Below are 20,737 nucleotides of genomic sequence, written 5' to 3'. Positions count from 1 at the left end.
AAGGGGAAAGGAAGAAGAGAAACAATCAGGGTAGCTGCCATTTCCAGCTGTTCTGGCATTCACACACAGTATAATAATCAAGTCTCCAGTTTGTTTGGAGTCTGAACACAGAGCTTTAATGAAGAACCCTCTTTGCATTCCTGAGATTTTTGAATGTGATGGAGCAACCCTTCTATTTGCACTTTTTCTTCCTTTTATGCAACCTACAGAAGCTGAAGAACCTCTGAAGGCAGCAGCCTTTATAAATATATTTTCTTTTCATTATAAAGATACTTTCTTGTGAGACTTCAGATTTTAATTCTTATACTTCTCATCACTGATTCTTTTTGAGGTGGCAGAGTCCCTTTGCTACTTGTGCAGCTCTTCCTGACAGCTGAGAATGTTTTATTTTCAAGAAAACCAACTTTATATCTTCCAGGAGCAATGATGCCAGTTGCCACTCTTCAGGCCAGTGCTGTGTGACAGTGGCCTTATTTCTTTTCCAGAAACCAGTTTGGTGTATGAGCTGGAGAGGGGCTGGGCAAGGAAGAGGAGGTTGTATGTTTTCCAGGTGTTTTTACATGTTGGACATTATGGCCTTCATTAAGATGACAGCTAAATTTTTTTTTGTCTTCTTGCTTTATAAGGATTTTAGTTCATTCTGTATATTCAGTGTATTTATAGGTCCAATTTGTTTTTGCATGAGAAGCTCCTTTGAATTCCCAGGTGATAGGGCCTCATTTAATATCAGTTTCTCCTACCTTCTTCAGGATCAGCAAAGCAGTCTTACTAATAATTGCAAGAGTTTGACTGCTGTCTTTGGCTGAATATCATCTTAGATGTGCTGCAGAACTGTATTTTTATGTATTCTGTGTTTATAGTTATATATATCAAGGATCACTTTATTTTTTCTATGTCCTGTGTTGATGGAAACATCCCAGATCCCATAACCCCATTATTTGAATGATGAATGTTTTCACAGATGTATGTTTTTATCTCAACTCTGAGTTTATATATTTGTGTTTTGTTTTGAGCGATTATCTTAAGAAAGCTGTAAACTTCACAAATTATTTAAAATTAACTCAGTATTTCATCTTCCCAGAAGAAGAAGAAAAAAGTAACTTCCTGAATTTTCTACTTTATGTTTTAATTATTAATTCGGAGAGAGGAGAAAAGTAGATAAGAGTTCTGCAAGTATATAGATCCAAGCAGCATTTCTCAGCGGAGTTTTATTCTGGTATTACATAAGGACATAGAAGACAGCAGAGGGCACTAGCATGGTGCTTATGGTGAAGACATTCAGCTAGTTAATAATCAGTTTGCTCATTTATATTTTCTTTAACTGCTTGGTGACTGAATGATTATCAGAAATTAATTTTGCAGTGAAGTGTGTGAGTTTCCCCCCACTCCCCAAGGTGCAGCATAGCTGTGTCATTTCCACAAAACTGCAGCACTGCATAGGGTCATGGAAAGGTTGGGGTTGGAAGGGGCCTCTGGAGGTCACCTGGTCCAGTGCCCTGCTTGAGCAGGGCCACCTCCAGCTGCCCAGGACCATGTCCTGATGCTTTTGATATTTCCAGGGTTGGACACACCACAACCTGACTAGGTGACCTGTGCCAGTGCTCTGTCACTCTCACAGTGAAAATATGTTTCTTGCTGTTCAGTGAAAATCTCCAGTGTTTCAGTTTGTGCCCATTGCCTCTGGTCCTGTGACTGGGCACCACTGATCAGAGCCTGGCTCTCTCCTTTTTGCACTTGCCTTTCAGGGTGGTGCAAAAGACAAATTGATAAGATCCCTCTGAGCCTTCTTCGCACCTGGCTGAGCAGTCCTAGCCCTCTCAGCCTTTCCTCATGGCAGAGAGGGTCAAATCTCTTTATCTCTGTAGCCCTTTGCAATGTGTCCGTGTGTGTTTTGTGTTGAGGAGCCCAGAACTGGAGTCACCAGTGCTGAGCAGAGGGAAAGGATCACCTCCCTCAACATGCTGGGAATACTTTTGTATTCCCATATATTGGTGCAGCCCAGGACACCATTGGTCATCTTTGCTTCACGGGCACTGCGCTGGCTCCTGCTCAACTTGGTGTCCACCAGGACCCCCGGATCCTTTTCTTCTGAGCTGTTTTCTGCATGGTGACCCCTAGAATGTTCTGGTGCCTGGGATTGTTCCTTCCCAGGTGCAGGGCTTCGTACCTCTCCTTGCTGAACTCTGTGAGCTTCCTGTCAGCCCATTTCTTCAGCTTGTTAACATCAATCTGGATGGCAGCACAACCCTCTTGGTCTATCAGTTTTCCATCGTACATGAAAATTTTCACACTTGTTTCAATGTTCTTTTTTGTGCAGTGGAGCCTATGCCATGACTGACATTTCTCTCTGCTGTTATCAGATAGTGGAAGTCTTTGGTCTTGTGTTCTGCTGAGTCTTTTGGCAGGATCTGGTAATGACTTGGTATGACTGAGAGTTTTTTCTCTGCCTGCCTCAATAAAAGAATAACGGAACAGCAGAGTCAGCTGAACACAGATCTAAAATGGTTTGCAGGAAGCAGTGAATGTTATTAGAGTTTATTCTGACAGGTGGTGCAACAATCAGAACTTAGCTACTAAAATGTTTGCTTTCCTCTTGGTTTGTTTTTTTGGGATTTTTTTTTTGCATGCCTGTAGTGAGCTCATGAAGCTGTTCACCTCTCTGTCCTTTCTGTTCTTTTTAAAGTTATAGTTGCAACTCACTTTTCAAACTTTTCTGTGAAAAGCACTTCCACAGTTCTCTGTCTCAGTTTTTACTACTGCTTTAAGGGCTTTTCTAGTGTTTGGCTGTTTGAATCTAGGCAGTACAGAAGATGGGAAAATTGTAAATGCCATGGAGTTGTCTGAAACTGGAGATTCTTCTCCTTCAGTTTTATTTTCCAAAGAACCCCTGAACAACAATTCCACACTTTGGATGGATGCTTTGAATTGTTTTAATTCTGTTTGGCTAAGAAGCTATTACTATAATGGCTTATTTCTGGCCTTTTATATCCACCTGACCTTCTCCCAAAATATTAATTTATACAACAGCAGTAGTCTTGAGAATTTATTCTTCAACCAGTTGTCTTCATTAATAACCTTTTGTTCTTTGAGACATTTGAAAATGAGTTGAAAAATTGTAATTAACTGAGAAAAATGTTTGTTACGAAGGTATTCTGTTGGTGGACGTGGGTCTGAGGAATAAAACTATCTGTCACTGAGAACATAGATTAGTGCATTTTTTTTTCCTCATAGTTTTCTTCCAAATATCCAGAAAAGGTACTGCAAATTTAGCTCATTCTCCTTTTCAGTAGACAGGCTAATCTCTTCCTAGGATGGCTCCGCTGTAGTTGGGGGAGTTTGGTTTTCAAAAGATGGAATTTTCTTCTGTCCCACCAAGAGGTACCCTTTTGTCTGGATCGACACACACTGAAATCCTGTGTGACCTGAGCTCAGGGTAACCATCTGTAGAGAAGGCTGCTTTGGAGCTCTGTGTTGTTCTTCGTCTTTACAGAAGAAACTGCACTGGCACAGCTGTGCTCACACTGCAAGTGTTGCTGCTGTAGTATTCTTAGTATTAATGCAGAAAAGTTTTTTTAAGGAAGCACAACATTTTTTTTGTGGACAGCCTCTAGGATGGCTGTTGTATCTTAAACAAGTTTATGTTTTTCATTTGAAAAAGGAACAACGGAAGAAACTCATAACCTTAGTTGTGCAAGAGTTACAGATTCTGCAATCCAGACACAAATCCTTGCTGGCATTAAAGACACCTTTAAAGAGCCAATATATTCCAAATGGCAGGAGGTTTGGAAATATACTGCAACGAGGGGTTCATTAATTTTCTAAAACTGGAGATGTGAAATACGTGAAAAGCAATCCTGTCTTTGAGGAGGACATTGCTTTAAAAATATTTCTTATTGCAAACATAACTTTTATAAAAATGTTTAAAGGAAGTGGTAGCTTTGTCAACTGAAATTTTTAAGGTCTGACTTCCACTGTAGGATAAATATGAAGAAAAAATTGGAGAGCAGTTGTGTGTGGTTTGCTCTCTTTTAAACCTAATTGTCTCCCTGTGTAATCATTAAAATAATGGTAAAAACATAACTTCAGAAAGACTCATTTTCTGTGTCAGAGTTGTCTTTTTAATTTTCCTTGTCTTAGATCTGTCTTCAAAAGATTATTACACCTTTTTGTGTTCTTTTGTTTTTTGTTTTTTTTTTTCAAATGTTTTAATATGCATGTAGGAGACTGATTTTTAGTTTAGAAATTACAATGTGAGATCTGTTAGCTTTAGAAATGGCACATTCTGGTTTTTTGTAATCCCACAGTTTGTTTCCTTGCATACATACATTTGACCATACTGTCACAGTTCTAGAAGAATTCAAAAATCAGTTCTGCTTTTGGGTTTTTACTGACAATTTTTAAAGCTTTGTGATTTTACTGCTTGCTTTTTGCTATTTCTATAAATAGACTGTAATTACAGTGAGTTCCTATTGGCTTATCCTGAAATAGTGTTGCTAAGAATCTGATTTTTGGGATCTGAATTACAAAATAAAGGTGATAAAATTTTGATAGACCTTCCTACATGCAAAAGTCATGGCTTGAAAACATCACCTGGGATGGTTTGGCTTGTGTGTCTATTTTGTCTCTGTGCCTCTGGATTCTGTCAACAGGTCCCAAATGGCATTGCTGGACATGTTCCTCAAAACAGACTGGAATACTTTGTCCACTGCAGGTCATCCCTTTCCTAGGGTGCTTGGTGTAATTCCATTTTTATCTTTAACATGTATAGCATCACTATTCTTTTTATTCAGAGAATTGTAAATTGGGCTGCATTTTTACCTTCTTTTCTTTTTTTGTAGTTTCATAGGAGAATTTATAAAGGAATCCCACTGCAGTTGAGAGGACAAGTCTGGTCTTTGCTGCTTGATGTTCCTAAGATGAAAGAAGAAATGAAAGACTTTTATAATGTGAGTTTGTAGAATTTCTACTTGATATTAATTTAAAAATACCAGGTGCTAAAGCTACAGGCTTTATTAAACCTTTTCTGTTGTGAAATGTTAAAAAAAAATAAATTACAAGTTACATTGCACTCTGTGGCTTGTTTTAGCTAGGAAAAAGGCTGTGTATTCAAAAGCTGAGCTGAGATTGAGTCTGAGTAGATGAGCAGTCTTATGAAAGAAGATTGGTGTTGGTTGTTGTCATCTAAATTTTTGTGTCTGTTACCTTCCTGATATTTCTTGCTCTTTAGTCTACAGGCTACTTTTTCAGACTAGTATTTGTTTAAGTTCCTCAAGAAGACCAGTGGGAGATCCAGAGGAGGTGAAACAGTGGTTTTGCGGAATAATGTAATTGTGGGAAAGAATGCAGAGTAAGATTAGAAGCATTTAAAAATAGGTGAAATAATCTTCAGGAGTTATTAATGTCATCTAATGCTCAATGCAAAACAAAGAAATGTTTGTAGTTCAGAATACAGAAGTAGAAAGAGTTTCTTCCATCATTATTTGATTTGTGATACACTCATCTTGCTGCTCTGTTTTCCTATTTCCTGAAGTGATATTAACACTGTTCACTGCAAGTGTCACTTACAAACTGCACTTTTAACACCTTAGCACATGTTTATTGCAGGTCAAATAGCTTCTTTTAGTTCTCTTTGCAGGGGAAAGACCAGTTCTTACCCTTCTGTCCTTCCTGTTTCTCAAACTTTTGTTACCTTTCTGTTCTCTCACATGTGAAGCTGCCATGATTGCAAGGGCTCAGGGTGTGCTTCTTTTCCTATAGTCCATCAAGTCATAGGTGTTTAAAACTAGAAATTTTCCCCTTGCTGCTTTTCTGTCTGTCTGGGGGACAAATCATTCTGGGTGTTTTGTTTAAACTGTACTGAAAGGTGCACATAGTGCACATTGTGGTTAGTGTTGTGTTGGTTCAATCACTTACAAGTAATTCTTCACGTACCTAAAGCTTCTGCTCACGTTCAGCAGAGTTGATGCATGCTATTATTCCCTGTTTGATCCCTTTGTTATTATTTTTGACTTTACTATTGTTTTCTTGCAACCAGAGTCAGTAGAGTTTTGCTTTTTGATTGTCTGTGGTATTCTCTGATAGTCAGAAGTAATCTTTTAAAAATACCATATTGAATCCAGGGTCTTGCAAACCCAACTTTAACAACAGATGTGAGAAAAAATGACTAAGAGTCAAGAGAAAATTATTAAGTGCAAAAAATAAGGTGTCAGTCTAAACCTGTGCGGGTTTCATAAGTATTCAATTACAAAAATGGATTTAATTATAAAACACTAAAGCAAGTGCTAAAGTAGACATTTTCTACAGCTACATTAGATTAGAACAGAAAGACAGAGGAAATTGCTGGAGAAATGTCCATTATCTATATTTAGATAATAACTGGCAGCTATGTAGCTATTACTTCTGCTAGAGAAAAAGACAAGAAAAGTATGAAAACCACACTAAATAATTTGCTTAAAGCCTAGTCTAGAGCACTTGCAACTCAGGTTCTTGTTCCTGAGTACCAAAATTAATTTTCTGTCTTTCTCTTGTGCTGTGCCTGCCTGAGAAATACCAATAAGAAATTTGAAATGCTGAAACAGACTTAAATATGGGTAGTGAATGATGTGTCCAAAAAATGTCTATTATGGGATTGGCCTTTCTACATCTTTACTCTGTGGATGTTTCTGACTCATAGAATTTGGACATGTATGCGCTTATTTTGGAAGTTAAAACTGCTAATCTTGTGAGTTGCTATTCTGTATTGTTTTAAATGACATGATGGCAATTAATTCAATATAGCTGTACAGTCAAGCAGGTTTGTGTTTTTTTAGTTCACAGTTATAAGCTTCTGTTCTTTACTGTACTCCCAGAAATTGAAATGTCAAGCACGAGGGTCTTCGCCAGATATTCGGCAAATTGACCTGGATGTGAACCGGACGTACAGAGACCACATCATGTTTAGGGACAGATATGGTGTAAAGTAAGTAAACTTTGATCTTCCCAGAGATGCCTTCCTTTGATTTTGTATTATTTTTCTCCCAGTATCTAATTCAGTACCAAATAAAGCAGTATTTTTGTATGTGAGCATTTGATTATTTGCAACTGTAGGCCATAATGCTTTTGGATTTCTTAAAAATGTTTTCTTTCGTTGTTTTCTGCTGCCACAAGATGAGGAATATTTGGCAGCTGTCATCTTTAAAAATGCTTAACAGTGGAAAAAGTGGGGCTACGAACATCAGTATTGTTGCTCGTTTGCAGCATCAGCACCCTACTGAGACGAAGAGGGTATTTTTCCCTTCTGTCTCCGTATGAGTTCAGTTCTTAATCTCCTTTTCTTGCCAAGGCAGATTTTATGTTAGTCAGCTCTTCTCAAAAAGTGGTACTCAGAGCTGTGGTCTTTAATGTGATAATAAAAGAAACATTTTTTTACATTATTATTCTAGATATTTTGAAAAAAAATCCTAAATCAGGGGAATTTCTCCGCTGGCTGTAAGGAGGGAGCACAGAGCAGAGATTCCCAGGCTGAGATGGCTCCATGCAGCCAGCTCAGTTCAGATCCATTTGTGCAGGGCTGGCAGTGCCTGTGCTGCTCGGGCCTCTCTTCGTTCCGTGCACACATTTCACATGTCAGCAGAAGCTCGTTGCCTCATCAGTTTGGGGTTAACACAAGCGGAGCCAGCTCCAGTCCCTGTGGCTGTTGTAGCCATGCCCTCAGAGTCCACACGAAAGCCTTTGGCTGCCTAAAGCAATTTCACACTTGGAATAGATCTTGGAATTACTGTACATATATTATGCATTTCCAGCAATGCCTCGATGAAAAATTTAGAAATCGTTTCACATAGCAATGAAATAAAGTCCCCTGGGTAAGTCAATTGCTTGTTTGACTTTTAAGTAGACTGTATGTCTTTGAAGGTTCATTCTTTTACAGGTCTTCAGTGTTATTATTTGCATCTAGTGCAAATAATACTGAAATCACTGGTATTCTGTGTATGGAACTGTGACTGGGGTTGAGCTCCTAGCCTCACTTTCATAGGGTCAGTTGAGGGTACAGGAGGTTCCTGTGTAGTTTGGGGACCTGTTAGTTTGTCATTGCAAAACGAGGCTTCATCTTAATGATTAGTGCCTTGTTACACTTTAGTTACTGAAGAATGTTCTGCAAGAGGGTAAACCAGAATGCCACAATGCAGATGTTTTGATAAAATTCTCCAAGTATAAATCCTCTTCCCAAAAGAATATAAGCACCTTCAGGCTTACGCTTTCTTTTTTTTTTTTTTTTTTTTTTTAGCCTGCTAGTATCTTATTCCATTCATTGATTAGTAACAGGGAGAAAATTTCACTGTACAGAAAAAGGATAATATGCAAAACTTTGCTGTTAAATTTTAGCAGTTTTACTTGAGGATGAAAGTAGACATTCAGATATTCAGATTCTCTCCTGAACAGGTGACAAAAAATAGCTGTGATTTTAAAAGTTGATTATGAGAGCTCTCCATTATTACTTTCATATATAACATGGAAAGAGCAGAATTGTGCTGGCTGGTTTGGTGTTTGGGGTTTTTTGTCTGGCTACCTTCACAAGTTAGACTGTTTTACAGAAAGCAAGGGACCTCTACAAAGCTCTGTGTAATTCTGATTCTAGCTCTGAGGTACCCAGAGATCAACAGAGGGCTGAGCCAGAGTTAATACTGTTTTTCTTCAGTTTGACAGTAGCAGTCACTAGAGCAGACTTTAATTTCGGTGCCAAGATTAAGACACCTTTGTGGCTGCTTTGTGTATTTCACATCTTCACTTCTACATCTCTGTTTGGCATCAGTAACAGCTGTTAGTGTTCTGTAAGCACAGAAATCAGGTTTGGGGAGTTTAAATTTTGGCATTCAGAATAAATCTGTGTTTGAAATGTCACCCATGCAATGTTTCACTTTACGTGTCTGTAAAAATGATGATGTGCCACCACTCTCTTCTAAAGTATATTGATATTTTTGGAAACATTTCAACATGTAAAACATCATAAAGGTGCTAATTATGAAATAAGCTTGAAATCAGAAGCACTTATTGTTGTCAAGTGTGGTTTAGCCTGTTCTTTATACAAGTTAGATTGCGAAAGCATGTTTCCAAAATCCAGTTCACTACTACTATGTTTTTCTGTTTTTTGAAAGATAATAATTTTTTTTTCATTTTCTACTCTTATTTCTCCAGGCAACAATCTTTGTTCCATATTTTAGCTGCATATTCCATATATAATACGGTAAGCTGTGTTCCTTCACACTTAAATCTGGTTTCTCAAAGCCTGCTGTAAGATAATAATGTGCATCATTTTCTCCCTAAGAAAACCAACAAACATTTCATACTTTGGAAGTACATAGAAATAAATTATTTGTTGACAAATTTTGAGCTGAAGTTAAAGCATCTGAATTATGAGTTTTATTGGACAGACTGAACTATGCTTATGGTTTGTACTAAGAATAATGAATTTGCATTGTGCTGGAGTGTTATGTGATTGATATTCCCCCCATTATATTATTTGCCTCCCTTTCATTTGAATTACGGGGAGGAAAATACTGCAGAAAGATGTATGCTGGAGTTCACAGGTGTATTTAATAACCTGAAGGGTTCTAAAAATTTCAAATTAGTTTAAAAGGTTGCACCTTCTTTACATAAGCCTTTGGTCTTGGCTGCAGTCCTGAATAGGGATTTGTTAGAGTGAGGTTTCCAGACTGTATCATAAGGGTTAGAAGCTTATGTATTTTGTAATGTCTTTTGGCTGGATGCTAAAAATAGAAGAAAAATAAATGCCTTGATGTCCACATTTAACTGTGTTTTAATGCACTGTCCCCTCATTCCTTGGGCTCATTTTGAGCATTTCTCTACATCTTCCATTTTATATCCATCAGCAACTGCCTTTAAGTCAATATAAAATATGTTAACTTGAGAAGAGGAAAGAGAAATTAAAGCAGTTACTTGAATTAAATACTGATTTGTTTGGATTTTTTCAAAATAATTTCTAGGAAATGTAACCTTTCTGTCTGACCTTTTATACTAAGTATAAAACACTGGACTGGTATTTTCAAGTTGCATGAATAATTATGTTTAAAATCAATCATCAAAGTGTAATGATGAGAATATTCTAGTGAAGTTTTTATTTTGCACTTCTGTTGTTGTATTTTTCCTCTTAATGTGTAGCTGTTCTTATGCTTTGGTTTTATCTCTAGAATGAAGTTGTGCTAAGAACTTGTAAACCTGAAAAAGCTTTCTCAACAATTAAGTAATTGTCCCTACAGATACTTTATTGATGAGGTTATCTTTGCAGCTGAATAATAGTGACGGCTGGTTCCTGCTGTAAAATTCAAAATTAATAGCAGAGGAAGTACTCAAGTTCAATTTCGGAACAATAAATTTTTTCATTGGGTTTATTACAGTTTCTTGCTATTGAGCTGCTGAACTTCAGCAGGTTTATAATTACAAGGCAGTCTTGAAAAATCCTGTGTTATCAGATAGTGCCCTGACTGTAAACAAGAACAAAGTCAGGTATTCTCACCCTCCATAAAACCCTCCCAAATTACAACAAAATCCATTGGACAAAAAGATGATACAGTAACTTGAAGATATTAGTAGTGACCAAGGATTTTGTTCATCAGTAGTGAGTTCTAATGAGCAATCAGTACGTCAGGTTATTTTTCAGTTGGAAGGTTGTGCATCATCCTTTCTATCAATATTTTTAATGTTTAAATATGAAATGTGTTTGGTGGGCAGCTTTGCCATCAGAACAGGCATCATCTTTCCTACATTAACTCAAGGAAAAGCTAAAAGCTCATGGCCAGGAGGCTTTCGTTTCCAGCATTTTAATATTTCCACTGTATGATTTTCAGGAAGTTGGATACTGTCAGGGAATGAGCCAGATCACAGCTTTGCTCCTGATGTTCATGAATGAAGAAGATGCCTTCTGGGCCTTGGTGAAACTTCTCTCTGGTCCAAAGCACGCTATGCATGGTATGGAGTTTCATGTCGGTTTATTTATGTTTCATTCAACCTGTCCTATTTAAGCTGTAAATTATTTGAAAATGAAACTATCCTGTTCTGATTGGTCAAAAATAAAACATAATGGGAGCTTTATTCTTGGGGGAGGTATTGGATGTTACTGGAGCTCTCATCCATAAGAGAGAGTAATGGTTTTTATATGTGATGTCTTTCAAATAGTTCTTAATGAGAATCGGATGGTTTCCTCTTCTCTTACTCTCTCAGGGAATGTAACCAATTGAAAACTGGTTATGTAGACATCCATATAGTAATAAAATAGTAGTGGAAACCTAATACAGAATGTGTTAAATAATATTGCAGCTGTGCTATCATTTGGCAGGACAGGAATCTACAGTAAAAAATGGACTTGTGTCTAGGCAGGAACTTCAGGCTTCTCAGTTTTATCTCTACCTCACACAACATTTCCTGCTCTCAAGTTATTGTTGCTCTTACGTTATTGGTAGTTCTGTCTTTCCATGCCTGATTTAGTATGATCTATGCCTATTCCATTTCTATTGGTATGGAACAAGTCTGGGAATTCCAAAACCTTTGTGATGTTACAGTTCTGGTGATTCAAAAAAGCTGTGGTTCTTGGAAGCCTGCAAAAGTAAATGTCATCCAGAACTTGGGCTTTTTTAGCAAATTTCCAACAAGCTCTACCTGCTTTTCCCTGCTGAAGAACTTTTTATTCTGTGATACCTTCCTTCCCATGCTTTTCATTGTTCCTGGATGTTCCCCAGCCCTAAAACAAAGGGGATAGTTTGTTATTTTGCTGTTTACACTTTTGCAAAGCTATCAACTCAGAGGGAGGAAAAAAGTGTGATCTGATGTTAATGTCATAAATGAAATTTTGAATGAAATCAAATGTCAAAAGATTTTCTTGGAGCTTTACACAGTGATAACACAGACCAAAAGCATCTTACAAAAAAATCTATAGATCTCATAATAATCCAAACCTGTGCAACTGCAGCCATGTAGAATATTGAACTCCTCAAATCTCACAGAAAATTTTAGATATTTTGGAGGAATTAAGTCTAAATCAGCTCCTTATTTACCAGATTATGTGCATGATAAACAAGAGGATAAACACAGGCAGGTGCATTGCTTGAGATGTTTCAGACCACCCTCCTTTATTCCTGTCATACACCTGTCAAGTGATGTGGGAGAGAAGGAGGGAGCTTTGAGTAGCCCAGGGCTTGATGAGCTTCTCCACAGGGCATGTGAACCACTGTGCTACAGCTTTATTATACACACTGAAACATTCTTGGCTGTTAGGCAAGTTTGCATTTATAGATATGTTGATAAAACTTTAATTATATCTCATATGTTCCCAATTTATCATTTATTAAATGTTGCCAACTAGTCTAAGGTTCTGCTTTCAGTAGGTTGGACCTAATAATCTCCAGAAGTCCTGTCCAGCCTGGATTTCCTGTGATTCCTTGGACGTATCCGTTTTAAATGTCACTGTGCAACTGTAAATATCACTGTAGATTCTGGAAAGGAAACTTTAAAACTGACTTAACTGATGTCATCTTACAGTTTGCACTTTCTATGTTCTTCTTTGGGCAAAGTAGCTTAAAGCACTGTTTGTCAACTCCTTAAAGCTTAAATAATTTCAATTCCAAATTGCCAGTATCCACAAAGAAAAACATTTATAGTTGCACTTGATACCACTGACCATCAGATAGTTCTCTGAAATGGGCATCTCCTTATGGAAATCATGGGGGTGGGCTAAGCAATTCAATTGGAATCATATTGGCAAGATTAGGATGGTTAAAAACTCCTTCCCACGGACAAGGTTTTTCATGTGTTTTTCACTTTTGCCTATGATATGGCAACCTGGAATAATTTTTGGGTGCAGCCCATTAGCCAGACTAATTTCTAGTATAAAACTACTTGAATTCAAGAGATCAATTTGGCCTCTCTGGTATTTCATATTGTTTGGATGATGTGAAGTCTCTAAATGATAAAATACAGACATCTGACCCTGAAAATTATCTGCTTTTTTGGAAGCCCTTTCCATTGATCTTTCTATAGTCTTAAAAATTCAAGATAATGAGTTGGTGTATGTAAATGTGAAAGAGCAACCTTCCATGGAAAAAGAGCCTTTATTGTTATTGTTGATGGCTAATTAGCTTTGATGTAGTCACTGTTTACAGTAAGAAAAAACCCAAAATGTCTTGCCTGTGTTATTGCAATTTCCTAATATGCAACCTGACATTTAAGTATTGTAGAATTTGCATTTGTGTCTGTGAAATACTAAACCTGTGTGAATCTGAGGAAGTAAATCTTGTGTCTCAGTGACTGTGCACTGAATTGCACAATTGGTAACTAGAAATAGTTATATTTCTATATAACTGTATTTATATTCTATATAACTAATAACTGTATTGGAGTTACTTCATAACTTTAGCTCTGCTGGTACCTCAGTTGGAAGGGATTCTTAGAGTTTTCCTTTTTTCCTTTTCCATTTGTAATCACTAAAACAATTAGATGGGGTTTTTATGCCCTTTCTTGCAGTTATGGGAGCTCACAGTCCTGATACAGTCATGATATTTGTCTTGCTAGAGTATCCCTCGTATTTTTTATGGTATTTTCTTCAATGCAGACAGTTCTAGTAGATACCTATGATGTTTGACCTTCCATCATGAATTTTCTGGGCTATAATTTCAATTTTAGTGGGTGAAGGTTGTAATTCTTCGTTTTGGTTTTCTTTTAAAGAATATTTATAAATGTGGTTTCCACATTTGTAGTCCACATTAGTCAAACTGTATTGGTTTGACTAATATAGGACTGATGGATCTACTGTCATTTGTCATTCTGAGCTAATAATGAATCTAATAATAAGTCACTAAGGGAATGTATTGATTGTAGCTATTTAGGCAGGAATATGTGCATATCTGCATGGAGACATCAAAATATTGTTATGAATACCTGTTCTCATCCAGTGGTCATACAGAAGGATAATGTTCTTGGAGCCTTAATGGCTTTTTTAATGTCATTTTATAGTACAAACACCCGCTAAATGGTCAACTTCTCTTCTTAGGTTTTTTTATTCCTGGTTTTCCAAAACTGATGAGGTTTCAGGAACATCATGACAAAGTACTGAAGAAATTTTTGTCCAAACTTAAGCAGCATTTGGTAAGTATTTATCTCCCTATAAAAGCAATGCTAATTTACAGCTTTCTACCTTGTTTCAGTTCAGGTGAACCCACTACATCAAGAATAATCAAACCTCAGGAAATATTGCAAAGTTTTCAGAGGCAGAAGTGCTGTTGTTTTCATTAAAGTTATGGTGCATCTTGACAAAGTTATGATAAAATTGGATCCTAAAAGTGATTAATTTGGGTGTTCGTTTCACTTTGGACCTCTGAGCTTAAGGACAATAAGCAAACTGATGCTAGAAAATGTTATCAGAGTTTTTTTGTATGTTTAGCTTGTGATTAATCTCTGGACAAAGGTGATTTTAGGACCACCCAGTTTTAATCTCTGTTTAAAAAAGTCAGCAGTTAATGGTTGTTTTAAAATACTTCCATTTTCAGGAAGCTACATGTAGAGTTTTCTCTTCTATTGCTTTTAAATAAAAAATAATATGCCTTTTTTTTTAATTTTGCCTATATTTACTCTAAGATGTAAATTATTTTTCTAATGGGAGAAAAATGCCCTTCCAGTAGGCATCATGAATTTCCATTTACAATACATTGATATTGCCAGAATCCATCTCCAGTTCTTAAAAGGTAGTGTAAGAGATGCTCACTTGCAGCAACATCTTTTTTCCTCATCTCTTCCTAAGTGTCACCACTTAGGAGCCAGTGTTGACTCCTGAAAGACAAAAGTAAAGCCTGCAGATAAACCACAGGGATTTGACCCATTGCTTATTCAGTGTTTGTAAAACTAAGTTCTCAAATTTGATCCATAATTTTTTGAAAAACTGAATCTGGCAAGCATAGAATATGATGTTATCCCACAGTTAAAATTCAGGATTTCTGAACTTTTCAGCTTTTATTTCAGCATTCCCTCTAACTGTGCAAAGGATTTTGAAGCTCCATGAAGCTGCAGAGAAGCTTTGAATTTTATCTTTGAATGGGTGTCATACTTCATGGATTATCTGTGCTCTAGGGGAAATTAGGCCCTCCTCATCAGCCTACATCCTATTTGAGGCCCAGTGGTCAAAGAATTTGGTTGTTTCCCCATCATTTCTGGTGGATATGTATTTTTGTAAGGAAGTCCTTTCAGCCTTGGGCATGAATTGTCAGCCTTGCTACAGAGAAATGAAGACTTAATGGATCCAGTGCCTGAACTTGGGTTGCTTCAAAGTATTGGTTTATTTTCTTGAGTGAGGATTTTACCCTCTGCTACCTCTGTCTCAAGAACATGATAAAAGTCTAGGATGTATTAATATTTCAGCACCTCCAAGTGCATGTTCTTCAGGTGGTGAAAGTGGTGAAGAAAAGCTATAAAAACCAGAAATCGCATCTGTTGGATTGAAGTAACAGCGTCTTATGTAGTTAAATTAATTATTTGTAATATATTAAGTGACCATTGGGTATATTAGCCTCAAAGGGAAATTGCTTTTTCATGGACAGTGCAAAGAATTACTTGGATTTTTGAAAATATTTTTCAACTTCTGTGTTGTTTGCAGGACTCCCAGGATATGCCCACCAGCTTCTACACAACCAAGTGGTTTTTTCAGTGTTTTCTTGATCGTGTGAGTATGTTTTTCTTTCTGTTGCTGTTGTTAATTGTGACCTGGGGCAGACTGTTTTCACAGCATTGCCTGATTCTGTCATTGCAGACTCCCTTTACATTAAGCCTCAGGATATGGGATATCTACATACTTGAAGGAGAGCGGATTCTCACTGCTATGTCTTACACAATTCTGAAACTGCACAGAAGTAAGAAATCTGTCAAACATTTGAAGCCTAAGCAGAGGTTCAGCTAGTTTTTTTCTCATTTTATGCAGTCTGACCTTAATATGTGAAAAATCTTACTTTCCCATGTGCCTTATGCTGCTTTTGACAGATATTTTTCATTCCTTATGCACAAAAAGTTAAAAATCTTTGCTTTATTAATGTGTGTGTTATGGGTTGATCTTGGCTGGATTCTGGTGCCCACCAAGCTGCTCTATCCCTCCCCTCCTCAGCAGGATTGGGGGAAGGAGAAAACAAGATGGACCTTTCTAGACACAAGAGCACAGCACTGTGGGAGCAGCTGTGAGGAAAGTTAACTCTGTCTCAGCCGGGCCCAGTGCAGTGTGGTTGTCAAACAGAAATATTTCTTAGAGTGAGAAAGTTATTTGGACCTGAAGTCAGTTATATTACTGACTAAAAAACGGGGGAAAGCGTGGTAGTTTCATGGTCTGGAAATGGCTTCTTAGCCCCACAGAATTTAAATTGATCAAAAAAGCACACAAAGAATCAAGACTGTGCTAGAAAATACTGAAAATCTACCAGCAGATACCTCAGCAACGAGGCATCACCAGTCTGTGTCACTTTATGCCATTGTTTGTCCAAGAATGTAATTAAAATCCAGAATTTCTGTAGTCTGCCTCTGTGACCTCCATCTCTTGACTTTGGGGGAAGTAAAATTTGAGATTTTGAACAGAACTGTCTAAAGCATCTATGCTTGATTCCCCAAAACTACTTGGCATCCTAAGTTCCAAAGGACCCAAAAAGCTTTTGAGGGTGGACATTGGCTTCTAAATAGGTTTGAGCATTTCTAAGAAAGATGCCTTGTAGCTCGACTTTGAGATGCTCCTACTGTGGGACTTTGGCTTTCTGAGTGAAGTAATTTGACTCCATGTAAATGTTGAGGTCTGTGTGGAGCCCATCAGAATCAGTGTTGTAATTTGCTAGTTTATCCTTCTTGAACTGTGGTGATGCTACCTCACTGTCTCACTGGGATGTTTTCATTAGTTTGTTCATAAAAAACTTGGAAAAATGGAAAAGGATACCTTCTACATTATTGCACTTGAGAAAGATAAACATTTAGAGGCAAATCATTAGGCTTAGTAGTTTGGTTTTTCTTTATTTGCAAATAGATATCTACTTGATTTTTTTTTTCACCACTCTTTTAATGGGAAGACCTGAGGAAAAAGTCTTGATTGTGGATTTGCTTGCTTAGCAAGGTCACGGCAACTTCCTCCACAATCAAACACCGAGAGAACCTCATGGCAAGAGAGGAGATGGGAGGGCTGGCAGAGAAGCTGGCAGAAGACAGATTCTGATTTGTTTTCCAATTTCTTGTCTACCCTCTAAAACATGGGTGGTATATCTGTTTAGTCAGTGTCATGGTGGAATATGTGCCAAGAGCATTTTTATTACAGCACCAAAACATTTTTTCATGGTTCCCATATTGAAATTATATAGCTGAAACTTTTGATGATATACAAATGATGAAAAAAGAGACATAGGTATGCAGTTGCAACCTTGCAGTCCACATGGCCGTACTGCTGTGTAAAAAGGGAAAGAAAAATAATCTGATAATTGTAAAATGACTTTCAGAATATGATCTGAATTTTCAGAGAGCCTGAAGTAACAGTTCTGAATGAGGGTACTGTAAATAGCAATTTTTAAAATGTTTCTCTGCTTTTCAGAGCTTCTAATAAGAGAGGTGATGGATGTTGTACAGATCCACAGCAGTGGTTGTAAGTTGAGAATGCAGGCTAACAAATAAAGTCCTCATGTTGGACATGAGAAGGCTGAAGGAGGGTGACTTGTAATTAGTTTTCTGAAGATTCCCCTTTTTGGAAACCACTGTCCTAAGTAAAGAGGAATGTATAGAAAGGATTTCCATGGTGACTTGCAAATGAATTTTTTTAATGTGTTTTTAGATCTCAGGTTGTAGAAATCTGTTATCTGCCTAATTAACAAGTTTTTTCCATTCTGCTTAGAAAACAAAAACACCTCATGACTAAAGTACATTTTTGAGTGTTAATTATCAAGATATGTTAATGTATAATGCAATATTTTCTCCTTCTATAGAGCATCTGATGAAATTACAAATGGAAGAGCTTGTAGAATTTCTGCAGGAGTCTTTAGCCAAGGATTTCTTCTATGAAGATGACTTTGTAATAGAGCAGCTCCAAAATTCTATATCAGAATTGAAACGAGCAAAGCTGGATTTACCAGTAGCTGGTAAGAAACTTGCACATATGCAGAGTTAGATATTTGGAGTTATTCACACATTGGTAATTTTTAAAATGTTAATTAATGCTGTTGAAAACTGTGCAAATATTTTCCTCTTCATCACTGCATAGATTTGAGGAGTTTTTACCCAAAAATATTGTGCAGTGTAAAATCACAACTTTTCCTTTCATGAATTTCTTCTTCTTCTGGTGTTTTGTTTACTGTTTTTAAGGTAATGGCAAAGCACTATGAAAAATACCCTGTTCTGGTGATTTTATTAACTTGAATTTATAAAGCCTTTCAGATAGAGGGTCAAATATCAAGGTTTCAAAGTGCTTGAAACACTACATTGTCTGAGAATCCAGACTGTTTTGTAGCTTGATTAGATGTGGACCAAATTTCAGGTCAAATCGCTTCTTCTGTTTGACAAATCTAGATTTTTAAGTTTTTGCAAGTGATAGACCTGCTGGGTATTTAATGGAATAGTTGTCATTATTTATTTTTAGCCTTTGTGCTTTTTGGTTGCAGATAAGAGATATTTGTTTTATGTGGCCTTATTTATAAAATGTATGGCATCTCTTCTTTCTCTTAAGATTCTGTTCTCTTTTCTATGCCTATCTCCATAGTCTTTAAGTAGAAATTTTTCTTGTGATTACTCAGAATCCTTTTACTTTATCCTTGCTAATTGTAGAAAGTATGTGAGAAAAGGTTTTGTAAAAAATTACAAACGTGGCAGAATTTACCTTGAAGTAACTTTATTAAGTTTAAGTTTTATTAACTTTATTATGCTTTCAGAAGTTAAGAAGTGTCAGAATAAAGGTTGCCTGTGTATCATTGTTGGGATCATTTGTTCTTTCATTAATGAACTTAGTTTTTCTATTTCTGTTGATGTTATTTATGGCATGCAATATTGGACTGTCAGAACTCCTCATCACACGTTTTACCTGTTTTACTTGGTTCTTCAAATCTGTTCCTATGGAGTACAAACACTTTCTGTATATTTGTTTCTTATTTTGATTCTTCTCAGAGTTCCCATTTCTCTTGCTCCCTCTTCCTGTGTTTTGCTCTGTTCTCGAATTTCTGTAGAATCTGTCCAGCAGAATTCCTTCCACCCACAATAGGTCTAAGTCTACTTTCTGCCCTCGCCTTTTCATCTGTTGCTTCCCCTTTCTCACCACAGCATTCCCATTCTACCATCTCCCCACCCTTTTTCCCCAAGCTGAGTTTCAGTCTTGACTTTCTCTTCGGAAGAAGTTGCTTTTTGTCCCTCCACTTCAGCCAGGTGCTGTCTCAGGTGTCTTGTGCAGGTGGTGACAAATATGAGCAGCTGTGTTCTTCAGCATCAGTTCCACACCCCCATGTTACAAGAAGATAGATCATAGGAGTCCTGTCTTTCAGTCCTAAATACAGAGTTTTCCATGGTTATGTTTGAACAGCATGGGGGTTATCCCAACAACTTCAGTTGTTTGTAGATGCATGGATTTTTTATGGATGTGGTAAATTTCATCAGTGAAAAGTTCCACTTGAAACTGTGGTAGAGGAAGAATTGTGAAAGATTTTTGTAGTTTGCTACTTGATAGTTTATCTTCCAGCCTAGAAAATCACATGCATGTAAGTCATATTGAGATTTTCTGTGGAAAATATGGAGTTCACTGGAAATTTTCTTGATGCAGAAGGCAGAAAGTCTGTTCCTAACTTTTTTTTTTTAAGGCCTTTTGTTTGGTAGAACATAAAATGCCTTCAGGTGAAAATTTGTTTGAGAATACTCTGGATCATCATAGAAAATTCAGGGAGGATTTAGGTGACATAAGAGTTGTCCCCCTTGTGACAGAAAATGTGAGACTTAGGGATGCAGTTGTTTGGTTTCACACTTAGGTGGAACTTCTGATACAGTTAGCCAACAGGATGTTAAATGTTTTGGGCGACATTGATTCTTAATTTTGGTGGCTATAGAAAAATCAGTAACAAAATGTCTTTTATGTGTTGGGTTTTTTCCCTCTAACATGAATGAGAAGGTTTAATTTTAAAACAGGAAGAGCAAAGCCAAAGTGAAGTGTATTTTGAGAACTGAGCTTATTCCTTTTTGATTTCACATTAACCTGGGCAAACCTTTCTGTGTGGTATGTTTTTGCTAGGAGTAGAAGGGAACATTATTTAACCTTTCACAGACTAAAAATAAAATGCCTTCATCCTAATTCTTGGGAATCTAGCTGATTTGTCTCCTCTTATCTCTACTTGAGTGAGGCTGCCTCATTTGTTCTTTGTATGAATTTCATAAGCCTTTGGGTTTGTTTTTTAAAATTTTCTGCCCTCTCTTAATTATGGCTTTATTAATCACTGTCTTCAAGCAGTATTCTTTTTCAGGTTCTGAACATTCTCTAGGTACTCAGCTTTGCTCATGTGTTGTGGCACGTTGATCCTGACAGGATGCTAGGTGCCCTCCTCAGCTGGGCAGGGGAGAGAAAACAAAACAGGACTTCTGGATAAAGATAAGGACTGGGAGAGGTCACTCAGCAATTGCCATCATGGGCAGAACAGACTTGACTTGAGGAAATTAGCTGAATTTATTATGAATTAAATCAGAGTAGGATAGTGAGAAATAAAATCTTAATAAAAACCTT

General features: G+C 37.0%; 1 protein-coding gene across 2 annotated transcripts in view; it reads left to right on the top strand.

Annotated features, from left to right (window-relative positions):
- Positions 1–20,737, top strand: part of LOC131591957 (USP6 N-terminal-like protein) — a 109,603-nt gene that overhangs the window by 77,282 nt on the left and 11,584 nt on the right. For both annotated transcript variants that reach the window (XM_058863098.1, XM_058863099.1), the window contains 8 exons: positions 4,839–4,946; positions 6,849–6,958; positions 9,172–9,220; positions 10,842–10,962; positions 14,036–14,130; positions 15,632–15,697; positions 15,785–15,884; positions 17,973–18,125. In XM_058863098.1, coding sequence (XP_058719081.1) covers positions 4,839–4,946; positions 6,849–6,958; positions 9,172–9,220; positions 10,842–10,962; positions 14,036–14,130; positions 15,632–15,697; positions 15,785–15,884; positions 17,973–18,125 — 802 coding nt within the window. The remainder of the gene's footprint in view (positions 1–4,838; positions 4,947–6,848; positions 6,959–9,171; positions 9,221–10,841; positions 10,963–14,035; positions 14,131–15,631; positions 15,698–15,784; positions 15,885–17,972; positions 18,126–20,737) is intronic.

Source organism: Poecile atricapillus, chromosome W (assembly GCF_030490865.1).
Source record: "Poecile atricapillus isolate bPoeAtr1 chromosome W, bPoeAtr1.hap1, whole genome shotgun sequence".
In the NCBI taxonomy this organism is placed as follows: domain Eukaryota; kingdom Metazoa; phylum Chordata; class Aves; order Passeriformes; family Paridae; genus Poecile; species Poecile atricapillus.
The sequence above is the reverse complement of the archived record's forward strand: the minus strand, read 5'-3'. Positions and strand labels throughout refer to the sequence as shown.